Raw genomic sequence first — 22,797 nt, 5'->3', positions numbered from 1 at the left:
CTAATTTTTGTTAACTTCAATTAAAGTCTATGTGAAGTCATGACTGAGTTTACTACTGCAATAAAGATCCAAAACATTGGAATACTTCTTTTACAGACATCCAAACTCTTTTTGTATACATCCATAGCCTGAAGCACACACTTTTGCCTACTTTTGAATCCATGACCTAAGGGTAGACACCAGGGACTTCTTAGATAGAGCCAGCAGAACTGGCTACAGCTGCTACAGTCCTAGGCTTCACCTAGGAAAAAACACAATGCTTCTGCTTCAAAGGCTGCAGGAGAAGAGAAATTTTAAATGGATCCTTAAATACTTGTGAGAATCTAATCTGGCATGAGTGAGGATGCATCTGAGGTGGATGTAAATCAGAGAACACCACTGCTCAGTTTTAAAAAAAAATATTATATCTGCACTTTGCAATTTAGATTGGCATTAACCAGCATGCAAGGAAAATAAACCAGAGTAGTGTTGTGTTAGGAGAAACCTGGCCATCTGAACTTCCTATGATTTATTTTCTCAATTTTTTTCAGAAAATCTGAAAGGATACAGGATCTGACCTTCTGTAGGAAAACTGGAAAAGAAGGAGGGTAACCAGAGTGATGAAGCAGGAACGTGCAGAAAGGTAAAGGTGGGGCCTGAGTATTCGAGTTATGATTGAAGGCATGAACAAGTAAGGTGACAAAAGTGGAATGAATAGCCAGATTCTCAGAGACAGACAGGAATCTGACAGGTGTACTAAGCCATGAGTAAATGCTGAGGATGCCATGGAGAAAGCAAGAAAACTAGGCAAGCTGTAGAGAGTGACACAGAAAGAAATATGCAAGGTTGATGAATATATGGTGCTGGTAAGAGAGGGAACAGTGGAAAATGTTCTAGAAGATCAAAGTAAGCAGCTTGATGGGGATAAAAAACTGTTGGAAAACAGAGAAGCAAGACAGAAAACTGTGGAGCAGAGTAAGAATTTGTTTGGAAGAGACAAGACAGCAGTGTGACACATGGCTACAAATCACAAATGTGGCAGGATGAGAGGAGACAGTGGAAATGTCCATTTCCGTGTTGTGACAAAGATTACTATTTTCATCTGACTTGATTTTGATGCACAGACTTTAGTTTAAGAGATCTTCTTAGAAGATAAAAAAACTCAACCTAATAATTCATAGAAAGGGTTTATATCTAATTTCTTTATTTGGGGAAGAAGAGTAAGAGTTTTGAGGCATACTGATGAAATATACTAAAGAAGTTCTACTCCTTTTTTTCCCCCTAAGGCACTATTTTTGAACTCCAGGTCACTGCCTGTAGGGTCGCCAACAGACATTATGAAATAAAACACTAAATAAACATATCCCACATTAAGCAGCAACTTCACCAGCTATACTTCCATGCTAAATACACAGACCTTTTTTTTCAAGCACAAAAATTAGCATAATCCTGCTGAAAAGTACTCTGGAGAATGTGCAAGTTGGGAAACTATTCAGCAGGTGTTTACAGTGGGTTTTTTTAAGGTCAGGATAACATTTCTTGAGCAAGAGAGTCAGTTCAGGCTTGTGCTTTGATTTCACATTGAGCTTTCCACTTATACAACATAACATTCCATCTTTAAAATTCTTATACTTGTGCTATTTGTGCTAATTAAAATTCTTATATTTGTGCTGCTCAGGTCTCACTATTAGCCTGCTCCCAGTTTATGAAGAAAGGGGCATCTATTCTTCCAGTTTTAAATCAGTAAAATTAAAAAAACTTGTTACACACACAGAGACAGGTAGCTTACACACTAATACCATCAGCTCACACTGACACAGTTCTCTCAGCATCGGTATACTTGGCTCAAGGATGAACAGGATTATTTCAGCTGTTTTATTCCTTGCTGTCTTTAAATTATTGCTGAGATATCCAGGACAGCGGGAAAATTGATCAAATGTTATGTTTTCTTATTTGTTACTCTACTTTTATTATGCAGACTGTTTTCTGTGGTCTGATTTATCTCTGGTGGCTCCCTCTGTTCTCTGCTCTGCTAAGATGCCACTCTGAACAGACAGGAATCTCTCCCTGGTCACCAGCAGTCTTAGAGAAACTGCTGCTCTTATTTCCTGCTGGAGGTAGAAAACTCATCAAAATGTCTTTCTTGTTTAACTTGTGGTGGTTAACATGCTCTCCCACCTCACTGCTGTGAGATCCACCTCCACACCAGCTACCTCTGTGTTGTTTAACCCCAGTCACCAGCCAAGCCTGATGCAGCCACCCTCTCACTCTCCCACCAGTGGGACTTGGGAGAGAATTGGAAGGGTAAAAGTTCATAGGCTGGGACAATGACAATTTAATAGGGGAAGCAAAAGCTGCTCACACAAGCAAAGCAAAACAAGGAATTAATTCCCTGCTTCCCATGGTTGGGCAGGTGTTCAGCCATTCCTAGCAGAGCAGGGTCCCATCACACAGAACAGTGACTTGGGAGGACAAATGGCATCACTCTAAATGTCCCCCCTTACTTTTCCCTCACACCTTATATACTGAACATGATGTCACATGGTCTGGAACATCCCTGGGATCAGCTGGGGTCACCTGTCCTAGCTGGGTCTCCTCAGAATGAGAAAAAGCAAAGGCCTTGGCTCTGTTCAATCCCTGCTCAGCAATAACAAAAACATCTCTGTATCTTCACCCCTGAGCTCAGCACAACTCCAAAACACAGCCCCACACCAGCCTCACGGAAGGAATTTAACTTTACCCAAGCCCAAACCAGCTCAACTCTGCTTTGGAGAGCAACACTTCAGGTGTAGTGACAGTGCAGTATTATGTATCTGAGGACCTGACTAAAAATTGAAAGTTCAGGCAGGTATTGCTGATCTGCTGCAAAATAGCACCAGTAGAGGTATCACTGCTGGCATGTTAAAGAATTTGGGTATCTCTAACAAGTTGCAGGCACAGTGGTGTCTGCACTGCAGATGTTGCTGGCCCAAATTGCGACTTTTTTTTTGGTGTCACTGTACGTTCCTTGCGGTCACTGCCATTTTAATTTCCCTCCCTCTCCTTCTATGATCACATACTGATAGATAGCCTGAGTAGTTTTCACTGCCTAGCAATGAAACGGATGCCACTCGGTGGGGATAAACCAGTACTGCAAGGAGTGAAAAAGACTACATCGTTTTAAATCCGGTCAGTAGTTCCGTGGCTGCAGCTGCACGGACACAGAGCCCTGCTCAGAGGGAAACAAAATGATGCTGAGCTGATTTCTGCCACAGAATGCAGCTTACTAATGTATTATGTCTCATTACCTATAAACTGGGGCAAGTCAATATTCTGCTCTAGAAAACCTCTAGAAAAACAGACTCTGGTTTCTGAGTCTGCACGAAAGCACGACAGAAAATAAGAATTAGATTTGTTAATGACAAGCTAGTAAGAGATCACTTTGACTACATCGGGATCTCTTCATGTAGATGAAATGAAGATGGAAATGGCCAGGAAATAGAAACAAGCTGCACTCACATGGGTCAATTATCAGGGAGCAAATGAGTCACGGATGCACAGAAAGGAAGAGACACTGAGAATAGGAACTTATTCTGTGAATATGGTACTGATAAAAGGCAAATCAATGAAAATAATAGCTCACTATTCATAGCAAGCTGAAATTATTCTGGGAAAAGTTCAAGTGTTTGCTATGTTGAGTGGCATAAACCTTTTCCCCAGAATGATTCTACAATCTGTTATTTCCTGAAATTAGTTCTTGGTAGGCAAAGATCAAGTTCAAGAGCACCTGTGAAAGTTGCACATCTTCAGACTGCTTTGTTTAACTTCACCATACAGTGTGCAAAACTTGGGGCCTTTAAGAGTTCTTTTCACCAGCATGTGGAAGCTGAATGGAAAAGACAGAAACAGTTCAGGGAGCATTTAGTAGGGAAATCAGCCAAAAATTCACAAACTAGTAAACTGAAGGGAGCCTTTCAGAAAGATGGAGAGACTGTTTACAAGGGCGTGTAGTGAGAGGACAAAGGGGGAATGGCTTCATACTGAAATAGATCTACATAAGATATGAGGAAGAAATTCTTCCCTGTGAGGGTGGTCAGACCCTGGCACAGGGTGCCCAGTGAAGCTGTGGCTGCCCCATCCCTATGGAAGAGTCCAAGATCAGGCTGGATGGAGCTTGGAGAAACCTGGGAATGTGGAAGGTATCCCTGCCCATGAATGAGTTTTAAGGTCCTCTCCAATCCCAACCATCCTACTTACATGAATTCCCTTCAGATCCTCTGAGTCTGGTGAACAAAGAAAAAGCAAACATCATGTATCTTGGGGTTAGCGGATCTTTGAAAATGTTTCACTTGGGCAGTTCACGAGCAAACTAGCTTCACTAAAAATACTGTGGGATTGGTGCAGCACTGGATATAGTTCTTTAAGGAGGCAAAGTTAGCCTTCACTATGTAAAGGTGCATTAAAGAGTTTCTGCTGAGCGCTGACAGCATCAGGTGTACATTAATACCCCCAGTAACTGATGAATAGACGGCATCAACCTGGGAAAGACCAAATGTGAAACCGACCGTACACGCTGGTAATGCTAAGTATTCTTGATGAGCTTCAGAAATATTTAACAGGAAAGAAAAAAAAAATGTATCAGGGTAAGTGTAGTGACCTGTGCACGAGGTGCGCAGGCAAACAGCACAAACGCAGGAATGGCTCTGAGAGAGGCCATAACCGATCCCAAACTGCGCAGGGAGCAGGACTAGCAGCACTTTGACCAAAAAAGGGCAAACAAAAGCCAGAGCAGCCACCTCGCAGCCCCCAGCCCCGGCAGGGACTGCCCCGTGAGGCACCGCGCCCGCCCCGCCCCTCGCTGACGGCGGCCGGGAGCGGCCAAGCCGCGTCCTGAGGGCTCTCCCGCCTTTCCCGTACCTGGCAGCCGCTCCGGGAGCTCCGTGCCCGTCTATGGAGCTGTGGCAGGTGCCGCTGAGCTTCTCCCGCCTCCGCATGTTCCCTTTTTTCGACCTAGCGCATTATGTCGCCTCCGTCCTGGCGCTGAAGGAGCAGCGGGGTGAGCGGGGCGAGACGGGACGGGGTGGACACCCCACACCCCCATCCCAATCCCGGTGTTTCCCTTGTGTTGCCCCGACCCTGCGCCTCGTGTGTCCCGCGGGGTGCCCAGCCCCGGCAGGGTGAGGATGGGGTCCCGAGGGGCGCCGCCGTCCCGGTTACCCCATGGCCGTGCAGATGGGATTGTCTGCTGCCTGCATTAGCCCGTCTGCCCGTAAGCGGTGTCTCACTGCCCACAGAGGACGCCTAACTAAGCTTTTCTCGCTTTCCAGAACTTAAGAGGCGCTGGCGAAATTGGCCAAGAGTTTTGTTGGAAAACTTTTATTTTTTTTATTCAGTTATTTGTTTGTTTCAGTTTTGAAGTCTCAGGAGTAAAAGGGCTGAGGCCCCTCCAAGTTAGGTTTATGCAGAGTAGGTGTGTGTAACACAGGCCAATATCTCTCTGCCCAGAATTGAATCTGAGAGGAGAGATACTAGACTTCACATTCTTCACACGCCCAGTGAGGTGTTAAGGCCTTTTTGCTTTGTAGCAAACAGCTCAGGACTCATGGGTAGGTCCCGTGCCAGTGGCTTGTCAGCGTTGTACCCTGTAGATTGTAAAGTGAATTTAGCAAAGCTTTCCACTTCCACTAACGAGGTTTTGTATGAGAGCACATCAAGGCATTTCAGTCTCTGCCTGCTCTCTTCCAGAAAATCTTTTACCCAGTGGCTGTTAACCCCAAGCTTGTTTTTTGGTGGTTTTGTTGTTGTTGTTGTTGTTGTTGTTGTTGTTGTTGTTGTTTTTTGTTTTTTTTTGTTTTCTTTGTTTGTTTGTTTTTTTTTTCTTTTTTTTTTTTTTTTTTTTTTCCTGTCACAAATGTAGACGCTGGCCTTGTTTCAGTGTTTTGAATTAAGCTACTTCTGGTGTGGGTTTAGACATGTTTACAGTAACTGCATCCCAGGTGATAACTGTGTAGGAAACTGAGCTGGCTTTTGGGATTATAGTGTAAATTTGGGAGCTGCTGCTTGCCTCAGATTTCTAAGGCTTTGCACTATTCATTTAGTGAGAGCTTGTTCTTTGGTTCCTTCCTAAGTGTTCCAAAGTGAATTTTGACCGTCTGCTGAGGAAATGCACTTAACAGACTGTGAAGACTGGTATAAAGTGCTTATATATTCTAGAATCTTCATCAAACTTTGTTAATGCTGCTACAGTTTTTGATAGGTGCTGGGCTGTGGCATTGTGTAATGTGTCTGTTCCATTTAGAAAGGGACTTTCTGATGTTATCATGCAATACCTTTAAACTTTCCTCTGGAATGGGCATACCTAAAGATCAAGATGAGAGGCCTGTTTGCTTCACATCAGTATAGTTTTAGTGAGACAACAGTTACAAAAAGTAAAATTGCTATCAGAAGTCTGGTCAGATCCATGTTCCTAATTTTTTTTTCTTCTCAGCTTAATAGCTGGTAGTTCAGAACTCCTGACTGTTTTTTAATACTTGGAATTAATAACTGTAATCCAGGTGACTGCCTGCTGGCCTGTTTCTCACTTCTCAAGTGGTTTGAACTGAGCATTAAATCATAACTGAAATAGCAGTTATTATGAATACTCAGTATGGATATATTAATGCTGTCTAGATTTTATGTTCTTTTTGGAAACTTGCAACAGTAGCTATATTTGACAGGGAAATAACAGGATAGCCTTGAGTGCCTGGTGATGTAAGAAGTATGTGGTCAAGTTACAGCCACATTTATTTTACCCCAGATTACTGTCTCATTAAAATACCAACCCACCCCCACTGCTTAAAATCAAATTCAGTGTGGGCATTTGGATTGTGGATGGGTGCACACTGAGACTTTTCCAATCCTCCTAGTCAGGCTTTCTTGCTCACTAGTGACTGGCAAACTACAGCAGTGACAACCAATTTATTGCTTTCTGCGTGTTTTAAATGAAGAGTTCTTGATTAGTGCTTTTAGGATGGCTTAGGAGTTGCTTGCTTGTAACTCCAGCCAGTTGTAGAACTGGCAATTTTCTTTTTTTGGGATTGAGGGACAGCAAAAGATGTTGGTGGTTGAGGATGTGTCATATTTGGTTTGTTCCTGACATTTTTCTATTATGTGTTTCAGGTGATTTGAAGAGAAGTAATTTCTTCAGCATAGTTTTGCTCTGTTAAGTCTGACTCTATAAATCCTTTATCTTAGCTAATGATACTGTATATGGTTGAATGGGGTACTAGACAAAATATATACAAAAGACAAAATATGTACAAATCCTCCTGGTGTGCTCAATAGATGTGTGTGTAGTATTGCCTATTTGGAACATGCAGAAAAGTTCAAAGCAGATATAATCCCATTGACAGAAATAGTTAGTTGGTAAGGGTTTGTTTAATTTGTGTATTTTTGTATTTGTTTTGCTTTTTTAGTTTTGTTTGGGGCTTTTTTGGTTTTTTTTCTCCTTGGTTTTGTTTGTTTGTTTTTTAATGCTACTATTGTTCAGGAACAATTCTTAAAACTATATTCAAAATTAGTCCTTGTGTTTTGAAACCTTTCCTTGACTTTCTGAAGTGTATATCTGCAGGGCTAGTGGCCTTCTGGCAGATCCAACATTGCATGGTTGTGTGATGCCTCATTAATTTTAGAGGATGCATCAGAGGACAAATATAAATGACCACTTTGTATAAAAACATGTGACCTACTTAAAACTGAATTTGTCTTCTGAAAGGCTACACCATAGTAATAATTTAGGTAGCAATGCTAAGATGATCTTTAAATTAGTTTTTTTCCTGATTGCCTTCTGTATTGGGTATGTTCCTTGTTAGAAAGCGGGTATGAATTATTAAAAACTGGCATTTGAGCCATTTCTAGTGCTGACCAACAGAAAAACCTTGAAGTGCAAAAGAGGTTCCAGTTTCTTGACCTTTTACTTGTAAAATGAAGAAATTTACCTGCATAGTTGTGGAGCTTACTGGTAGAGGGCAATCTGGATGTGCCCTCAAAACTGAAAACCACTTGCTCGTAGTTGTGAGGAAAAGGAAGTGTGGAGAAGCTGGTGATTGTTGGAAAGCAGGAGAATGAATCTGAAGAGAGAACAGAGACCTAATTTTAAACCTACTCCAAAAGTAGTAAACACAAGCCATTAATAATTTGCAAGTGTCTTAACTTGGAGCACTAGGTACTGCAGTTTGGAAAATAAATTACAAAATAGTTAAAAATAAAAGAGATGTTATTTTATGTTTTCTGTAATGCTTAGGAGTGCTCATTTTTATAAATTGACTATTACATGGGCATTTAGATAGTGCTGCAGTACTTGATATCTATGCCAGCACTAAAACTGGAACAGTCTTGTTAATACATTTAATGAATTGTATTGAGAGTGCTGTATGCTTTTTTAAATGTTTGAGCCTCTCATCTTGGGTAAGAAGCTTCTTTTCCCACAGGAATGCCTGATAAACCAAAGCTTCTACTCTCAATTGGGAACAGATGTCAAATTTCATTTTGGGGCAGACAGTAATGCTTTTATGAACTTCAGCCTTTGGACTATGGAACATTAAACTCATTCAGGCAACAGCTCAGAACCAGTGTAAAGGGGAAGCTTTGGCAACACTGAACTTTTAAAGTGGAAGGAAATAGTCAAAACAACTACTTGAGGATTTTTCTAGCTTTGGTAAAATGTTTTTTCCTCTGAAAATAGTTAATACTTCCTATTACCTCCAGTATAATCTTTTAATATTAAGTACTCTTTTTGGCATAGTTAATTTGCATTTAAAAATGCTAGTTCATTTTGAAGATGATGGAACAAAACATCTTTTAATAATGAGGAAAATTTACATTTATTATTATAGTTCAAGGCAACCTCTTTTCCTCTCTTCAAGAGTGCAGGTGAAAACGATTTGATAATTATCTTGGATGCTGTTTTCATTTTGGCCAGCAATCACAGCAGAATATTATGAGAAAAGAAGGGAAAACAGTTACCTTGAATTCTTGGAACACTCAAAAGCAGAAATGGAATTCCTAGAATGACCCTTCAAATGTCAGCAATCCTGTTTAGATTAGCCACTTAGGTGTTTTTAATACAAATTTGAAAGCAAGTGTGTCCCTGTGTCAGGCTGTTAACAAGACCTCACTGCCATGCTCTGAAAGCTTTTTCCTCTTGGTACACAGATATAACAAACTAATGCACAAAATATATTCAGAGAACACTTTGTCAGCCTTTCACTTCTGTTTAGGAGTGTAAGTTAAAGTCACCATACCCTGAGGTTTGTATTTCTGGAGGATTTTCCTGTGAGAGCTTGCCAATTGCTGGAAGATTTTTCATTACTTGAAGGAACTAGATTGAAAAATACTGACCTTTAAAACATGATGATATTCTCCAGTTTTCATTTCTGTTTATGCTTTTTTTTTTTTAAACACAGGAGTTGTGGAAGTGTCGATCCGAAGTCCGTTGGCCTGCTGGTTTAGTGCAATGCTTTATTGCTTTGGGGGTTCAGTTTTGTCTTCGTTGATGCTTGGTGAACCTCCAGTAGCATTTCTGGCAAAGACCATAAATATTCTCCTGGCATCCTCAGTCTGGTAAGCAGCCACAGTTGGGTAAGATGAGTGATATTGGCTCTAGGGAAGTTGTGTGCTGTAAACTGATACTATGCCATCCAAGTTCCATGTATATCAGAATTTTTACTTAAAAGTGTTGTGGATTTGGATGCTGTGTCTTCATTCATAGATAACATCACAGCAGCTATGATCCTGTTCTCTGAGAATGGAGAGCAACTCTTACAACTTGTTCTGTAACAAAATGCTCTGTTGCTAGATTAGACTTATCTTTGGTTTTTTTAGTACTCCTGGTCAAACAGCTGCAAACATTACTTTTTAATAAAGTTATTCAGTTGCTGATTTACTGAACATAGGTATGTCATAAATGCAGTCAAATTTTAAAAAGTAGCTCTTGAAGACCAGAACCTGGCTGATGTAAAAATTTTGGATTTTTCTGTAACTGAGTTTCCAAGACACATCTTTCCTCCAGTTCCTACTACCAGACACATTTTTTTCTGTATTTCATTCCTTCTCAGATGGGTGGGTGTTGTGGTGGAAGACAGTAGCTACTCAATTGTATGATTGAATCAAGTATTAAGCAATTTGGCCTGCTTTGGAGTTAAAAAAAAATTCTGGAGTTATTTTCATATAAATGTGGCCTTCCAGTGGAGTTAGTTTGTTCCAGAAAGTGATCTTTGAAGAAAACTTCAAACTTAACAAAAATTATGAGCAGCAGTGGGGTTTTGAATTCAAAAAATATCAATCACTATATTTAGATAGTCTGGCCTGCTTAAAATCCTTTAGTTCCACTTCCCCCATAAGTTTTACAATTGCGAATTCATTAAAATGAAAGCAAGTGTTTCTGTCTGTCTGGATATATGTATTAGTTTTATGGTCTTTGTGTTGTAGTAGAAGATGACATATTTAATTTGGTGAAATTAATAATATGTATTATTAGTGAATTATTACCAGAGCTTACAGAACTTGCCTGTGGTTGTGTTAGTCTGATGTGGGCAGACTGATTGCTTGTTTCATCCAGTGACACAAGCTAGGAGAACACTTGAAGAGAACAGGATTTCTGTTTAACTCACTGTGGTCAAATGTGATTTGCTGTGCAAAAATTAAACGAGGTTTTAGTGAGGAGTTGTGAATGTTACGAAATGTTTTAAGCTTCCAGCTTTACAAAGTTTCCTCTTCCCGAGTGTAATGACCTTAATTCCTGGTCCCAGATCATGCAAAATTAAATTCCCCAAGCCAGACTTGGAACTGGAGAGTGGAGTTGTGCTGGGCTTGAGGAATGCGCCTAGTCTGTAGAACAGCGGCATCTACTGTTAGCAGAGATTACAGGCAGGATTACAGTGCCAGCCTCAGTCCTGTCACCAGTGCTTCAGGGTCCTAAACCCACATTCTGCAGATCTAAATTAATTCTGGTGTGAGTTGTCTTGTGAGTAGGTGGCTTAAATGGCTTTTTGCAGTAGCCTGTAAAATACATCCTCTCTCTACGTCTTTGGCTTCATATCAGCTGAAGCCTGGTTGCATACAGGGGCATCTGACTTTACAATAAGAGATAAAGGGCCTCAGAAATTCTTGGTATGCAGCATTGAGAACAAAAACCTTAAAGCAAGGGACAGCTTCTTTTTTTTTTTTTTAAGAAAACAAAATTGATCCTTCTTTTTAAACACTTTCTCTGCTCTTATGCAATTACTACTTTTACTCCTGTGCTGAAATAATCTACTTAGGATAACTTAATCAAGATACTTAATCTTGATTGGGTTTTTGTGAATGTCTCAGTAAGAACTGAATTTTATGTATAATTGAAGACATTAAACACTACATAATCTAATATTTTTAAAATTTACTGTCACTTAAGATTTAACTGTTAGCCATCTTTCCTTGGTTTTAAAAGCAAGTTGATCAAAGATATTTTGCGTAGTGTTCCTTCAATGCTTTGAATAAAGAAATGTGCTTGTAATTGGCAAGCTGGAAAAGCTAGAATTGGTGAATACTAAGATGTTAAATGTGTTTAAAAATAGCCATGCATTTCATTTGGTATGACATTAACTAGTGAAGGCATTCTTGCTGAAGTTATACAATTCCAGGTACCTAGAGTCTGGAAGCACAGAGTCAGCATTTAATTTACCACCCTGTTGTAATCCTATTTAAAAAAATTCTCAAACAAAAAGCCAAAACAAAACAACCTCCCTACACCGAACTAAACAAAAAATAACTCACAAGATAAACCACACAAAGTCAATCAGATACCACTTTAATGACTTGAATTATAAAAATGTGATATATAAGGTGTAGAACAACTGGAAAAATGTAAAGCTGTTTCACGTGGACTTCAACATATTCTTCTCTGGGACAATGAGGCATTAGTGTTTGGTTTTGGTGCAAAAGCTCAGGTGTGCTCAGAAGCTTTTCAAATTTGTTCCAAGATGTGTACCATGAGGCTTTGAGTTGTCAGTAATATATCAGGCATTGCTAATCATATTCCAAAAATATCTTTAAAGATTATGAAAAGATAGTTCCTTAGCAAAAATGTGGCTAATGTTTTTTTTCTGATGATTTTCAGGTATCTAGTGTTTTACTGCCCAGAAGACATATTCTGCCGCTGCTTTTCCTTTTTGCCTCTTCGTCTTCTGATGGCAGGAATGAAAGAAGTCACAAGGACTTGGAAGATCACAGATGGCATTGCACATGCAGACACTGTCTACAAAGATGCCTGTTTTATCATGGTAGCTGTGGGCTGGGCCAGAGGTAACATGCACAGCATCTTTTTCTGAGGGTTTGGAGTTTTTTGGGGTGGTGTTTAAATGTCTAGCCTCTCAGCAGAACTGTAGCACCATCCTTGCTGTGCTGGGCATGGTTGTCCTGATGCAGTCTGATGTCCCCTGAAGGAAAAACCTGTCCTGCAGATTTTCTACCTGAATTAAGAGTGACATTGAAGGACTTTGAGGGGAGTTCCCTTTGGAAGGTTTTACGGGAGCCTGCAGGATGAGCAGTCAATGACAATAAAGAAGTAAAACTTCTGTGTAGTTGTTGCTGAACTTTCCAACAGCATTATTGCTTCAGAGCTGTGTCCTTGCATGAGGCTGAAGAAGAGAACTGGGTATTTGAGGGTTTTGGGTTGTAACCATTACTTGGTTTTAAACATAGGGATGACCCTTGTTGCCTGCCGACCATTTGGAGTTCTGGAAACCGCCTTCCTGACAGCTGTATTTGCAGCCACACCATCAGGGTCACTTCAGAAAGTAGTTGTGCAGATCTTGTTTCTGCTGGATTCTGTGCTGCTGTGGAAAGCAACACGTGTAACTGTGATGATTGCATGAGTTCAGATGCTGTCACTTAAAGGCAGACCTGAGTATCTCAGCCTCTGAGGTTTCATGGCCGTTGTTCGAGTCTTGTTTGCATGAAAGGTTGGATTAAGTCTTTTTAAGTCTGGGCTTTGGTGCCACATTTAGCACCCGGAAGCAATGGCATAGTAGTGGTACCAGTCAGTGGAAACTTGCCATAAATTCTTCAATTTCAGGTGCTGGTGGTGGCTTAATTTCCAACTTTGAGCAGCTGGTGAGAGGAGTGTGGAAACCTGAAACCAATGAGCTTCTGCAGATGTCCTAGTAAGTTTTTTTAAAAAACTGCAACAAGTTAGCTGTTGTTTTGCTGGCTCCTTGTGTGGATGCTTACTTTCAATGGTTGAAGCCAAAAAAAAAAAAAAATTAGGACATATTTGTACTCTGTTTTAGTGTGTATCCTTTGAAAGATGGGACAATGAATTTTGAGACTTTTAGAAGATGTTTTAATCATTTAATGTTCACAGCCCAAGAGCTGCAAATGGGAAGTCAACAAAACTTGTCAGAAAGTAGTAAAGACCTAGAAGAGAGTTGCTAGAAAACTGTATTGGCTCAGTTTGTCATACAGAGACATGGTCTTCTATCCAAAATGAAAGTGCAGTGGTACTAGAAATACACAAGTGAATTTTGGTGTATGTTCTGAGCATCACTAAGATGGCTTCCTTTGAACATTGTCACTCTTACTTTTGCTGCCAGTGCTGTTTTCCTCCAAAGACATCAATTATTTGAGAAGGTACAAATTGGTTATTCAGTATGGCAGAAATTACCTGCAAGATGGGAAAAGTTACTTCTCTTGCAGAATCAAAGAATGAGGAATATTACATGCCTCCTGGTTTTCTCTGTAAAATGAGAATTGAAACAGGCTGGAAAGCCACAAGCTATTATTGTAAGTGAAGATAAGGTCACTGTGATAATTTCCTAAAATTCTTTTGATCTTTCCCAGGTTACAGTCAGGTCTTTAAAAATAATAATTTTATTTTTTTAAAAAGCTATCTTGCTTTTCAGCAGCCACTCCTAGTCACAGAATAACAGGAGAGACATTCATCCTTCTCTTTGGCAATATTTCAACTTTTTGTGGATTGTGTTAGTCGGTGGCTTTTTCTGCAATTCTAAGTATTTAGAATTTCTCTTTCTCTTGTCAGTGCCTAAATGGCAGTCTTGAAAGTAAACTTCTAGAAAAAAGGTGACTGTCAAAAATGTAGACACACATAAAACTGTCTTTACAGGTGCAACACCAGAACAATGCCTACTGATTGGCATCACTCGCATATATTCTCCTTCTCCACTGTGGGTATGGCTCAAAGTAACTCAAAAAAGATTTTAAAAGTTTTATTTATGTATAAGTCTTAAGAGCATTAAATTGAACTAAGTGACAGAGTTAAAAGCATCAAACGTCTTGCAAATGGATGAGATGCCTGTGTACACAGGGTTGTTTTTTGGGCTTCTTGAGCAGGAATTTGATGTAGTTTTTTGGCTACTGAAAAGACAGTGAAGAACAGATCCACAATAGATGCTCTGGGATAACAGGAATGTCACCTGTACCTGTCATATGCAGATTAAGAAATGCACAGAATTCTGGATAACTGACCAAAGATCTCTTGCTTTCTGGCTGCAAACCTAGGAAGGGATTTAGTACCACAAGAAAGATTGCTGTAAACTGGAAATAGGTTGGAAATCTTTGCATGTCTCAGGTAAGCACAGATGTGTTGGTAAAACCTGGTAATACAGGCCTGGCTCCAGTCAGGTCTAAGCTGATACAGCCCCAGAACTGCTGGAGTGTTACAGTGGACCAAGACTTGGACTGTGTTTATCTTCAACACCTTAAGCAACTCCTTGGAGTAACTAACTCCTGGAGTACAGTATAGGAACCTGTTTTTGTGTCTCGTCCAAATAGTGTGAGTTCTGTAATTTAACTCTTCAATAAGATACATTGGGAGTGGAAGAACATATAAAGTCTGACATATAAAGTCTGAATAGAAGCATTGATTTGAGGAGTATTTCTCAAATAGGAGTTTGCTGGGTGTAAAGAAGTAGTGCTGGACTTGATGATTTATGGACAGAAAGCATAGTAATAGTATATAAAGTGAAAATCTTAATGTAATTATAGCTGGATTTTGGATCTTACCACTGTTACCACAAGTTTTCATTAGTTCTATTCAGAAATAATTATTTTGCACACTAAGAACATGTATTGCTTTCCAAGCAGCTTCCACTGTAGAGCAGAGAAGAGAAATTAACATTCTTTGTTTGATTTCTAGCCCTGTGAAGGTAACTTTAATAGGAGCAATTCTTTTCACCCTGCAACGCAGACAGTACTTGCCAATAGCAAAACACAACCTTGTGTTTTTATACACCATCTTTCTTGTTGTCTTCAAGGTAAGAATTTGAAAGTTGCTAGTGACCAAATAACAGAAAATATTTTATTTAATTATTAAAATGCATGCTGCTTTTTGGGAAGGCCAGCTTCTGCTGAAGTCATGTGTTTAGAGTTCTATACAAGAGCTCTATACAAGAGAATGGAAGACCTGTTGTATTACTGATTCTGTTCAATATATGCAGGAGACAGGGAGGAAAAGAAAAAAACATCAGGAATTTTGGCACTCAGTATTTGATGTTCCAGGCTCATATGTCTGTAATCTCAAAGCCTTATTCTTGTAGAAAGAAACTCTCCTGTTCTCTGTCTTTTGTGTGTACCTATGCAGTCACCAGTGGGTCTGTAAAACAAACCAGCTGGATTCTCATTTGATTTCATAAAATTAATGTTTGGATGGGAAGGGAAGGCATACCAAAACTATCTTGAAAAAGCTGTAACTATTTTGTAATAAGATAGACACTACTTCTCTATTGAAGTCTTCAGTCCCTCCAGTCTTGTTCATTTCCAGGATGACGCCTTTCTTCTGGATTACTAGTTTATAAGAAAACTCTTATATAATCTATATAAACTCTATTATCTCTGTTAGCAGATATCTGGCAATTTTAAGAGCTTCAGAGCTGGTGTTGAACAGATCAGAGAATGTGTGGAAGAGTGGTTGCCAGTCTCCTTTCTGTGAAGGAGCTGACAAGTTTAATTCTGCAGAAGTTTCTTTAGGGAGCCAAGACTTGAAGCTTATGTCCTTGATTTTCCATCTGAAATTATAAAGGCATTGTTGAACTGTGGATGCTGGAAATGAAGAAGGAAAGGAATGCTATTCTGGAAGTGAGAAATTGCAGGTGTCCACAGAGGCTGGCTGTCCGGCTGTGCTGGAGTAACTTAACCCTTACACTGATGGTTGTACTGACAGGAACTCAACCACCCACCTAACTAACAAACTAATAAAGCAACAGTGTATCTGGTATAGTCCTTTAATAACATCTCCTAGAAACTTGTCGTGTCTCTGAAAGCTGTAGAAACTGTTGCAATATAAACTTCTCTAGTACCCAGATCTGAAAACCAGGTTTTTCAATCCTGATTCCAAGTTACGTGTCCTAAGGGGTACCCACCTAAATCTCTGAACTTTATGGAATGAATATGGCTGTCTGGAATTATAATCAAAGTCTGGTTATGGACCTATACATTCAAAATGGAATTACACATTCCATTTTGCCAATTTAAGTGGAAGGAAGGCACTCTGTTTAGTTTTTCAGTTTGAACAAGGCACAAAACTTGAACATAAAAGTTGGTCTTCACCTTAAATGTATGGCATTAAATGTGATTTACTCTCAGGATGATTAATCTTACAAAGAGGTTTTTTTCTGCACATTGTTTGTGTATAGCTCATAGAAACATAGAGTCATACAATGTTAAGGGCTGGAAGGGGCCTCAAAGATCATCCAGTTCCATCCCCCTACCATGGGCAGAGACTCCTTCTACTAGGCCAGGCTTTTCGAGGCTTTATCCAACCTGGTCTTGAACATTACCAGGGTTTGGGGTATCAGCAACATCTCAGGTCAACCTGTATCTCACCACCCTCACAGTAAAGAATTTCTTCCTAGAATCCAGCTTAAATTTCTCCTCTTTCAATCGGTACCCATTCCCCCTTGTCCTTTTGCTACAGTTCCTGAGGAAAAATCTCTCTCTGGCCTCCCTGTAGATCCCCTTTGTAGCTGTGTGAAGAGGGTTGGTCAGAAAGAAAAGCATTCTTTGACCGATTTCAGCTAAAATGAGCAGATTTCTGTTAGTGATGGCACAGCCTTATCCTTGTATAGAAAGTTAAAAATGCCATACACCCCTTCAGCTTTGAACTTGTTTACCTGTGAAGCCATCACAACTTTTATTGTAACTTGATCCTTGTTCTTCATAGGTAAAAATGTTGTTGACAAGGTGTGCAACTTCTCCACTTGCTCCCTTTGAGGCTGCAGTGGGCCAAATATTTTTTGGCTCACAAAAGACACCTTCCAAACTGAAGGGTGAAAGTCCCACATCTTCCAACGGCTCTTCAGTCTGTGACCAGCCTTCTGAGCAGCACCATGAGGGTGCTAAGAAAAGACAAGCAAAGAAAACAGAATAAGTGACTTGAAATCCTTGTGGTGGTCATGAAGATGTGTGTCTTCCTGAGAAGTTTCTCTAAGGAAATGAGAACAGGGCTGTGTTGTGGTTTGCCTTTTTGGAATGTGTTATGTAAGCTATGTGTAAATGCACATGTTGGATTTGTGAGTTAAAACTATGAACTTTTATAGTGGACTAATTTTTGTACTTAGGATAACTAAAAATGCTTATATGTTAAAAAGATAGTTTCAAAAATGTGACAATCTTTTTTTTTTTCCTACTGTATCACTTGTTTCACATCTTCCTATCCCCCAGTTCTTATGTGTCATTTTGATAACACTGATTTGTACTGTCAGGTGTTCACTGTAGCACATCCCAAATAAGAAAGTCATTAAGTAAGGCTTAATCACATTGCATTGTGTAAAATCATAAAAATGTACCAATTTAATGCCTTTAACTAGAAAAGTAACTGAATTATTGTTGTAATTCACATTGCATTGGTCTAGATTTTCTTTGTTTCTTAAAAGTAAATATTTTAAAATATTTTTTAATGCTTTAAAATGAGAGTACATTATCTGGCACTTTAAAAACTCTTTACAGTTAGCAAGCAGAAACATATCAATATTTTTATTGTTGGCTTACTTGGACTCTTATTTGCAAGTATTTGAGATGTTTTTTGCCACATTAGTGTTTTACAAGTGGTTTATAGTTATCTTCTGGTTCATTTGGGTCTTGACATTCTTTGCCTGCATTTTTTTCCAAGCATATGCACTTATTTATTTTCAAAGACAAACTTCATTAGGAAGAATACTGGATATAACATTGACCTTGTTTAGTCAGCACCCTGAGCTGCAAGACAGGTATGAGGCAGAATGTTGCTCCCATAATCCATGAGGGAATGGTCAGTGAGCTGCTAGAACACCTGGACACTCGCAAGTGGTGGGATGGGACCCACCCAGGGGTGCTGAGGGAGCTGGCAGAGAGCTCACTGAGACACTTCCAATCATTTACCAGCAGTCCAGGCAAACTGGGGAGGTCCTAGTTAGCTGGAGGTTGGCAAATGTGGCCCGTATCTATGGGAATGATCAGAAGGAGGATCCAGAGAATTACAGGCCTGTCCCCTGCCCTCAGTGCCAGGAGGCCATGGAGCAGATCACCTTGAGTGCCATCAGCAACAGGAGCAGGACAACCAGGGCATCAGGCCCAGCCAGCCTGGCTTTAGGAGAGGCAGGTCCTGCCTGAGCAACCTGATCCCCTCCTGTGACAAGGTGACCTGCTCAGCATGAGGGAAAGGCTGTGGGTGTGTCTGCCCGGACCTTACAGAGCCTTTGACACCTTCTGCCACAGCATCTCCTGGAGAAACTGGCTGCTCATGGACAGGGCCCTGTGCTCTGGGGGAAGAACTGGCTGAGGGCAGGGCCGGGAGCGATGGGACACGGAGGCACATCCAGCTGGGCCGGCACCAGCAGGGCTCCCATGGATCAGTGCTGGGGCCAGGCCTGTTCAACATCCTCAGCAAAGGTCTGGATGAGGCATCAAGGGCCCCTCAGTCCGTTCCTGACAGCACCGGGCTGGGTGGGATGTGGATCTGCTGGAGGGCAGGAGGGCTCTGCAGGGGGGTCTGGACAGGCTGGATCCATGGGATGAGGCCAGTGGGGTGAGGGGCAACCAGGGGCAGTGCTGGGTCCTGCCCTCGGGTCACAACAACCCCTGCAGCTGCAGGCTGGGGGAAAAGTGGCTGGAAAAGGCCCTGGGGGTGCTGTGACAGCAGCTGGACACGAGCCCAGGGGTGCCCAGGTGGCCAAGAAGGCCAAAGGCCCCTGGGCTGTGCCAGCTGTGGGGTGGCAGCAGGAGCAGGGCAGGACTGTCCCTGTGCTGGCCCTGCTGAGGCCACACCTCAAATCCTGGGGGCAGCTCTGGGCCTCCCATGGCAAGAAAGACTTTGAGGGGCTAGAGCGTGTCCAGAGAAGGGAACGGAGCTGGGGAAAGGTCTGGAGCCCCAGGAGAGGCTGAGGGAGCTGGGAAGGGGCTCAGCCTGGAGAAAAGGAGGCTCAGGGGGGACCTTGTGGCTCTGCACAACTCCTGACAGGAGGGGACAGCCAGGGGAGGCTCTGCTCCAGGGAACAGGGACAGGAGGAGAGGAAACAGCCTCAAGCTGTGGCAGAGGTGGGTTAATTTGGATATTAGGAAGAATTTTTTCACAGAAATGGTGAAAAGCATTGGAACAAGCTGTCCGGGAAGGTGATGGGAGTAAACATCTGTGGAGGGATTTAAAAGGCTGTGTATATCTTGCACATGGGGATATGGTTTAGTGTTGGCCTTAGCCATGCTGGGTTAATGCTTGACTTAATCTTAACGGTCTCTTCCAACCTAAACCACTCTTTAATGTCAGAAGCACTGAAAGTTTTTATTAGCATTTGCTGAAATCTTGCTGCTTTCTGCTTGTTGCATCTTTTTTTACTCAAGATGTGAAGCCGTTCTAAGTGGTATACACTTCATAACTGAGAACTTTGGCATTTTAGAGATGTTACAATACATAAGAATAGAATCTTTTCAGGGGAATCTTTCCATTGATGTGCCAATTTTTAGAAGAAACTTTTTTTACAAAATTAGACTATTTTCTTCAGAGAGCACTGCTTTGAAAAGCATTGTTCAGCAAAGAGGGGTTAGGTTAATCTTTGTGCAGGATGCCAAAAAGAATGTGGAGGGAGATCTGATTTGAAAAGACAAAGTTCTAGTTCCAGGTACATCTCTAAATTTAGAAAAGCTGTCACCAATGCTGTGCTTAGAGAAAAGAAAAATAAAAGTACCGAAGAAATTTCTTGTGCCTGAATAGCCACATTTCCACGGTGATGACCAAAAGCATTGAACTCGGTTTGAAATCCAGCTTCATTGCAAATGTGCTGTACTTTGAAAGCTAAAATTACTAGTTTCTTTAACACTTAAGAATAAAAACAAAATACCCCAAACTCTTTGGACAAACTAGCAGTCATATTCCTTATGTATTACACTGAAACTTAGTGTTCAGTTACAAATGCTTGGAGTATTCACTTGGTGTCTCATTTTTTTGTAGCTTCATGTCATGGATTAACTTGAAGCTGCCAGTTGACTAGTTAACAATCAGCTAGTTATTAAGTAACACCAGCACATGCTGCCTCCTGTCCATGGTTTTTAAAGTTTTGGATGTTTTTCTGAATAGGTGTAATTGTGTATTCTAGATCACGTGAACCATACGGAATAGGATTGTGGCATGGAACCATGTTGCACATGTGTGAAATTCTTCCTAAAAACTGGCTATTCCTAGCCCAGGTCAATGTGAAAATATGCTTAGACTAAGACTTTAACAAGTTTGCAATTAGAGGGAAAAATGTTTTGTATTTGTTTTCAGAGTTAAAGACAACAATATTAAAAAAAATTAAAAGCTTTCTTGTCTGAAGACCTTAAAAATAATACAGAACACACAAAAAGTTGTTATGAGACAGAACACAAGTTATGCTGAGAGAAATCCTGTTTTAAGCACCATGAAAACAACACTTTGTGTTTAAAGGTATCGCATGTTGCTAAAGGATGGGTGCTCAAAAAAAGCTACATGCAAATATTCTGAGAGCTCCATTTTATGACAGAAAAAGATAACCAGTTGCTCAGGGTTTAACCTGAATTCTGTAGGCGACATTAACACAGTGTGTCCAGGATGCCTTAAATAAACAATTCCCAGCTTTCATGCTGATAGTTTTCTATCTCTAGTAAACTTCTCTGTGTGAGAATTTTGTTAACAACTTCTTCTAACTGTTCTGGTAAGGTTTGTCAGATTCAGCACAGCTACACACATGAACAAATTGGCTGTATCTAATTTTGTCATTAACCTGGTAAAATTAGAAGCTGCTGCTTTGTGCCAATATAAACAAAGTCGTTCAGAAATTGCTTTATCACCTCAATTCTTGGGCTAGAAGGGCATGTTCCTGGTTAAACCAATTGCTGTTCTGAGTAATTTCTGCTAATACACCCAGCTTATGTAAAAAGGAATACCTTAAAATTTGCTTCAGGAACAGAATTGATGTTTATTTAGACAATAAATGCTATTTGCTTTCCTCTTCTGTTTTTTCTCCATTTCATTTTATTGGGAAAAAAGTGGAGATGGGAGGATGTCACACAAGCAGTACCATAATCTGAAACGTGATTCTTCAGTGTATTGTTAGGCAAGACACAGTTGTTCAAGAATTCCAAACATCTGTCTTCTGTAGGAATCTGAATCTGATCAGCATAAGGGAAATGCTGAAATCTAACATCATCCAACAGTCTAGACAGTGAATGCAAGATTTACTCAGAGTGAATACTCTTAATTTATTAGGTGAATCCTCATTTCTAAGGTCTAAGTCTTAAATGAGTAGCAACAGAGAAACGCCATTTGACACCAAGATGAGAATCAAAAATGTGTTGTAAATAGTAATTTGCATTTGTTCTGATAAAACTGCTCTGTTAAGCAATCAAAAGCCTTTTGTGAAAGATGTGAAATTGTTCAGCAAGGAATAGATAGTAATATGAAGACTGACAAAGAAATACATTAATATTCTCAGGCAAGATCAGTGATCTGCCAGTGGGCTTTATCTACAGTCAGGAAGTAGAATGCGGTGATCAAAATAGCCTCCCCCCCCAAAAAAAACTACTGTGATTTAGTGTGATAAATAGTTTATGCACAGCAACCTGCAGCTGGGTTGCACAACCCCTGGTGTTGATAATTGCTGGTGGGTGAGAAGCTGGACATGACCCAGCCATGTTCTCTGGCAGCCCAGGAAGCCAAACCTGTCCTGAGCTCATCCTACAACGTGGACAGCAAGGGAGGAGGGATTCTGCCCCTCTGCCCTGCTCAGGTGAGACCCCATCTGCACCTGTGGGGTCCCCAGTGCAGGAAAGACATGGACCTGTTGGAATGAGCCACAAAAATGATTAAAGGGCTGGAACACCTCTACTGTGGAGACAGGCTGAGAGAATTGAAGCCAGAGGCTTCTGGGAGACCTCATAGCAGCCTTCCAGTATCTAAAAGGGGTTTATAAGAAAGGTGGGAGCAGATATTTTAGCAGGGCTGTAATGAGAGGACAAGGGGTAATGGTTTTAAGCTGAAGAAGGGTCATGGGCCAGATTGAAAGGCAAGATATATTCCATTTGCCATCTGTATGGCAGTTCTCTTAAGTGGGCAGTTTTCTTTATCTCTTCCACAACCAATCCTCTCTCAGGGGAGACATCTGCTGATAATGGGCTATTGAGTGTCCCTGCATGACTGATAAGAACTATAGCATCCCATTGTGAGATGCTCCGCCCAGAGGGAGGAGCCAGGCATTTCTACCTGGATATAATATTGAGTTTCTGGAACACCAGCATCTTTTCCTGCACCGGATTTCCCAGAGGAACAGCTGCCTATTCCACTGCAGGAAGACTACACCCCCTTTTTACAGGATCACTGCTCCA

General features: G+C 40.8%; 1 protein-coding gene and 1 long non-coding RNA gene across 5 annotated transcripts in view; one reads left to right on the top strand and one right to left on the bottom strand.

The window, feature by feature from the left end:
- The window catches only part of LOC128781872 (uncharacterized), a 6,862-nt gene extending 2,080 nt beyond the window's left edge, over positions 1–4,782 (bottom strand). The window contains exon 1 of one of the 2 annotated variants that reach the window (XR_008428539.1): positions 4,216–4,782. This is a non-coding gene — a long non-coding RNA (uncharacterized LOC128781872). The remainder of the gene's footprint in view (positions 1–4,215) is intronic. The other variant, XR_008428540.1, reaches the window with a different exon arrangement.
- Positions 4,783–4,824: 42 nt separating this feature from the next.
- TMEM38B (transmembrane protein 38B) lies at positions 4,825–21,428 on the top strand. Of its 3 annotated transcripts, none has more exons than XM_053931871.1 (6): positions 4,825–5,014; positions 9,402–9,558; positions 12,092–12,276; positions 13,049–13,136; positions 15,128–15,245; positions 17,150–21,428. In XM_053931871.1, the coding sequence occupies exons 1-6, from the start codon at positions 4,909–4,911 to the stop codon at positions 17,354–17,356; spliced, it is 861 nt and encodes a 286-aa protein (XP_053787846.1). In that variant the 5' UTR covers positions 4,825–4,908; the 3' UTR covers positions 17,357–21,428. The 3 variants fall into 3 exon arrangements, with proteins under 3 accessions (XP_053787846.1, XP_053787849.1, XP_053787848.1); XM_053931874.1 differs by having other exon boundaries at positions 15,833–17,236; XM_053931873.1 differs by having other exon boundaries at positions 15,830–17,236.
- Positions 21,429–22,797: the final 1,369 nt, after the last annotated feature.

This window comes from Vidua chalybeata, chromosome Z, assembly GCF_026979565.1.
Source record: "Vidua chalybeata isolate OUT-0048 chromosome Z, bVidCha1 merged haplotype, whole genome shotgun sequence".
In the NCBI taxonomy this organism is placed as follows: domain Eukaryota; kingdom Metazoa; phylum Chordata; class Aves; order Passeriformes; family Viduidae; genus Vidua; species Vidua chalybeata.
Note: the sequence above shows the minus strand (reverse complement) of the source record. Positions and strands in the feature narration are given on the sequence as shown.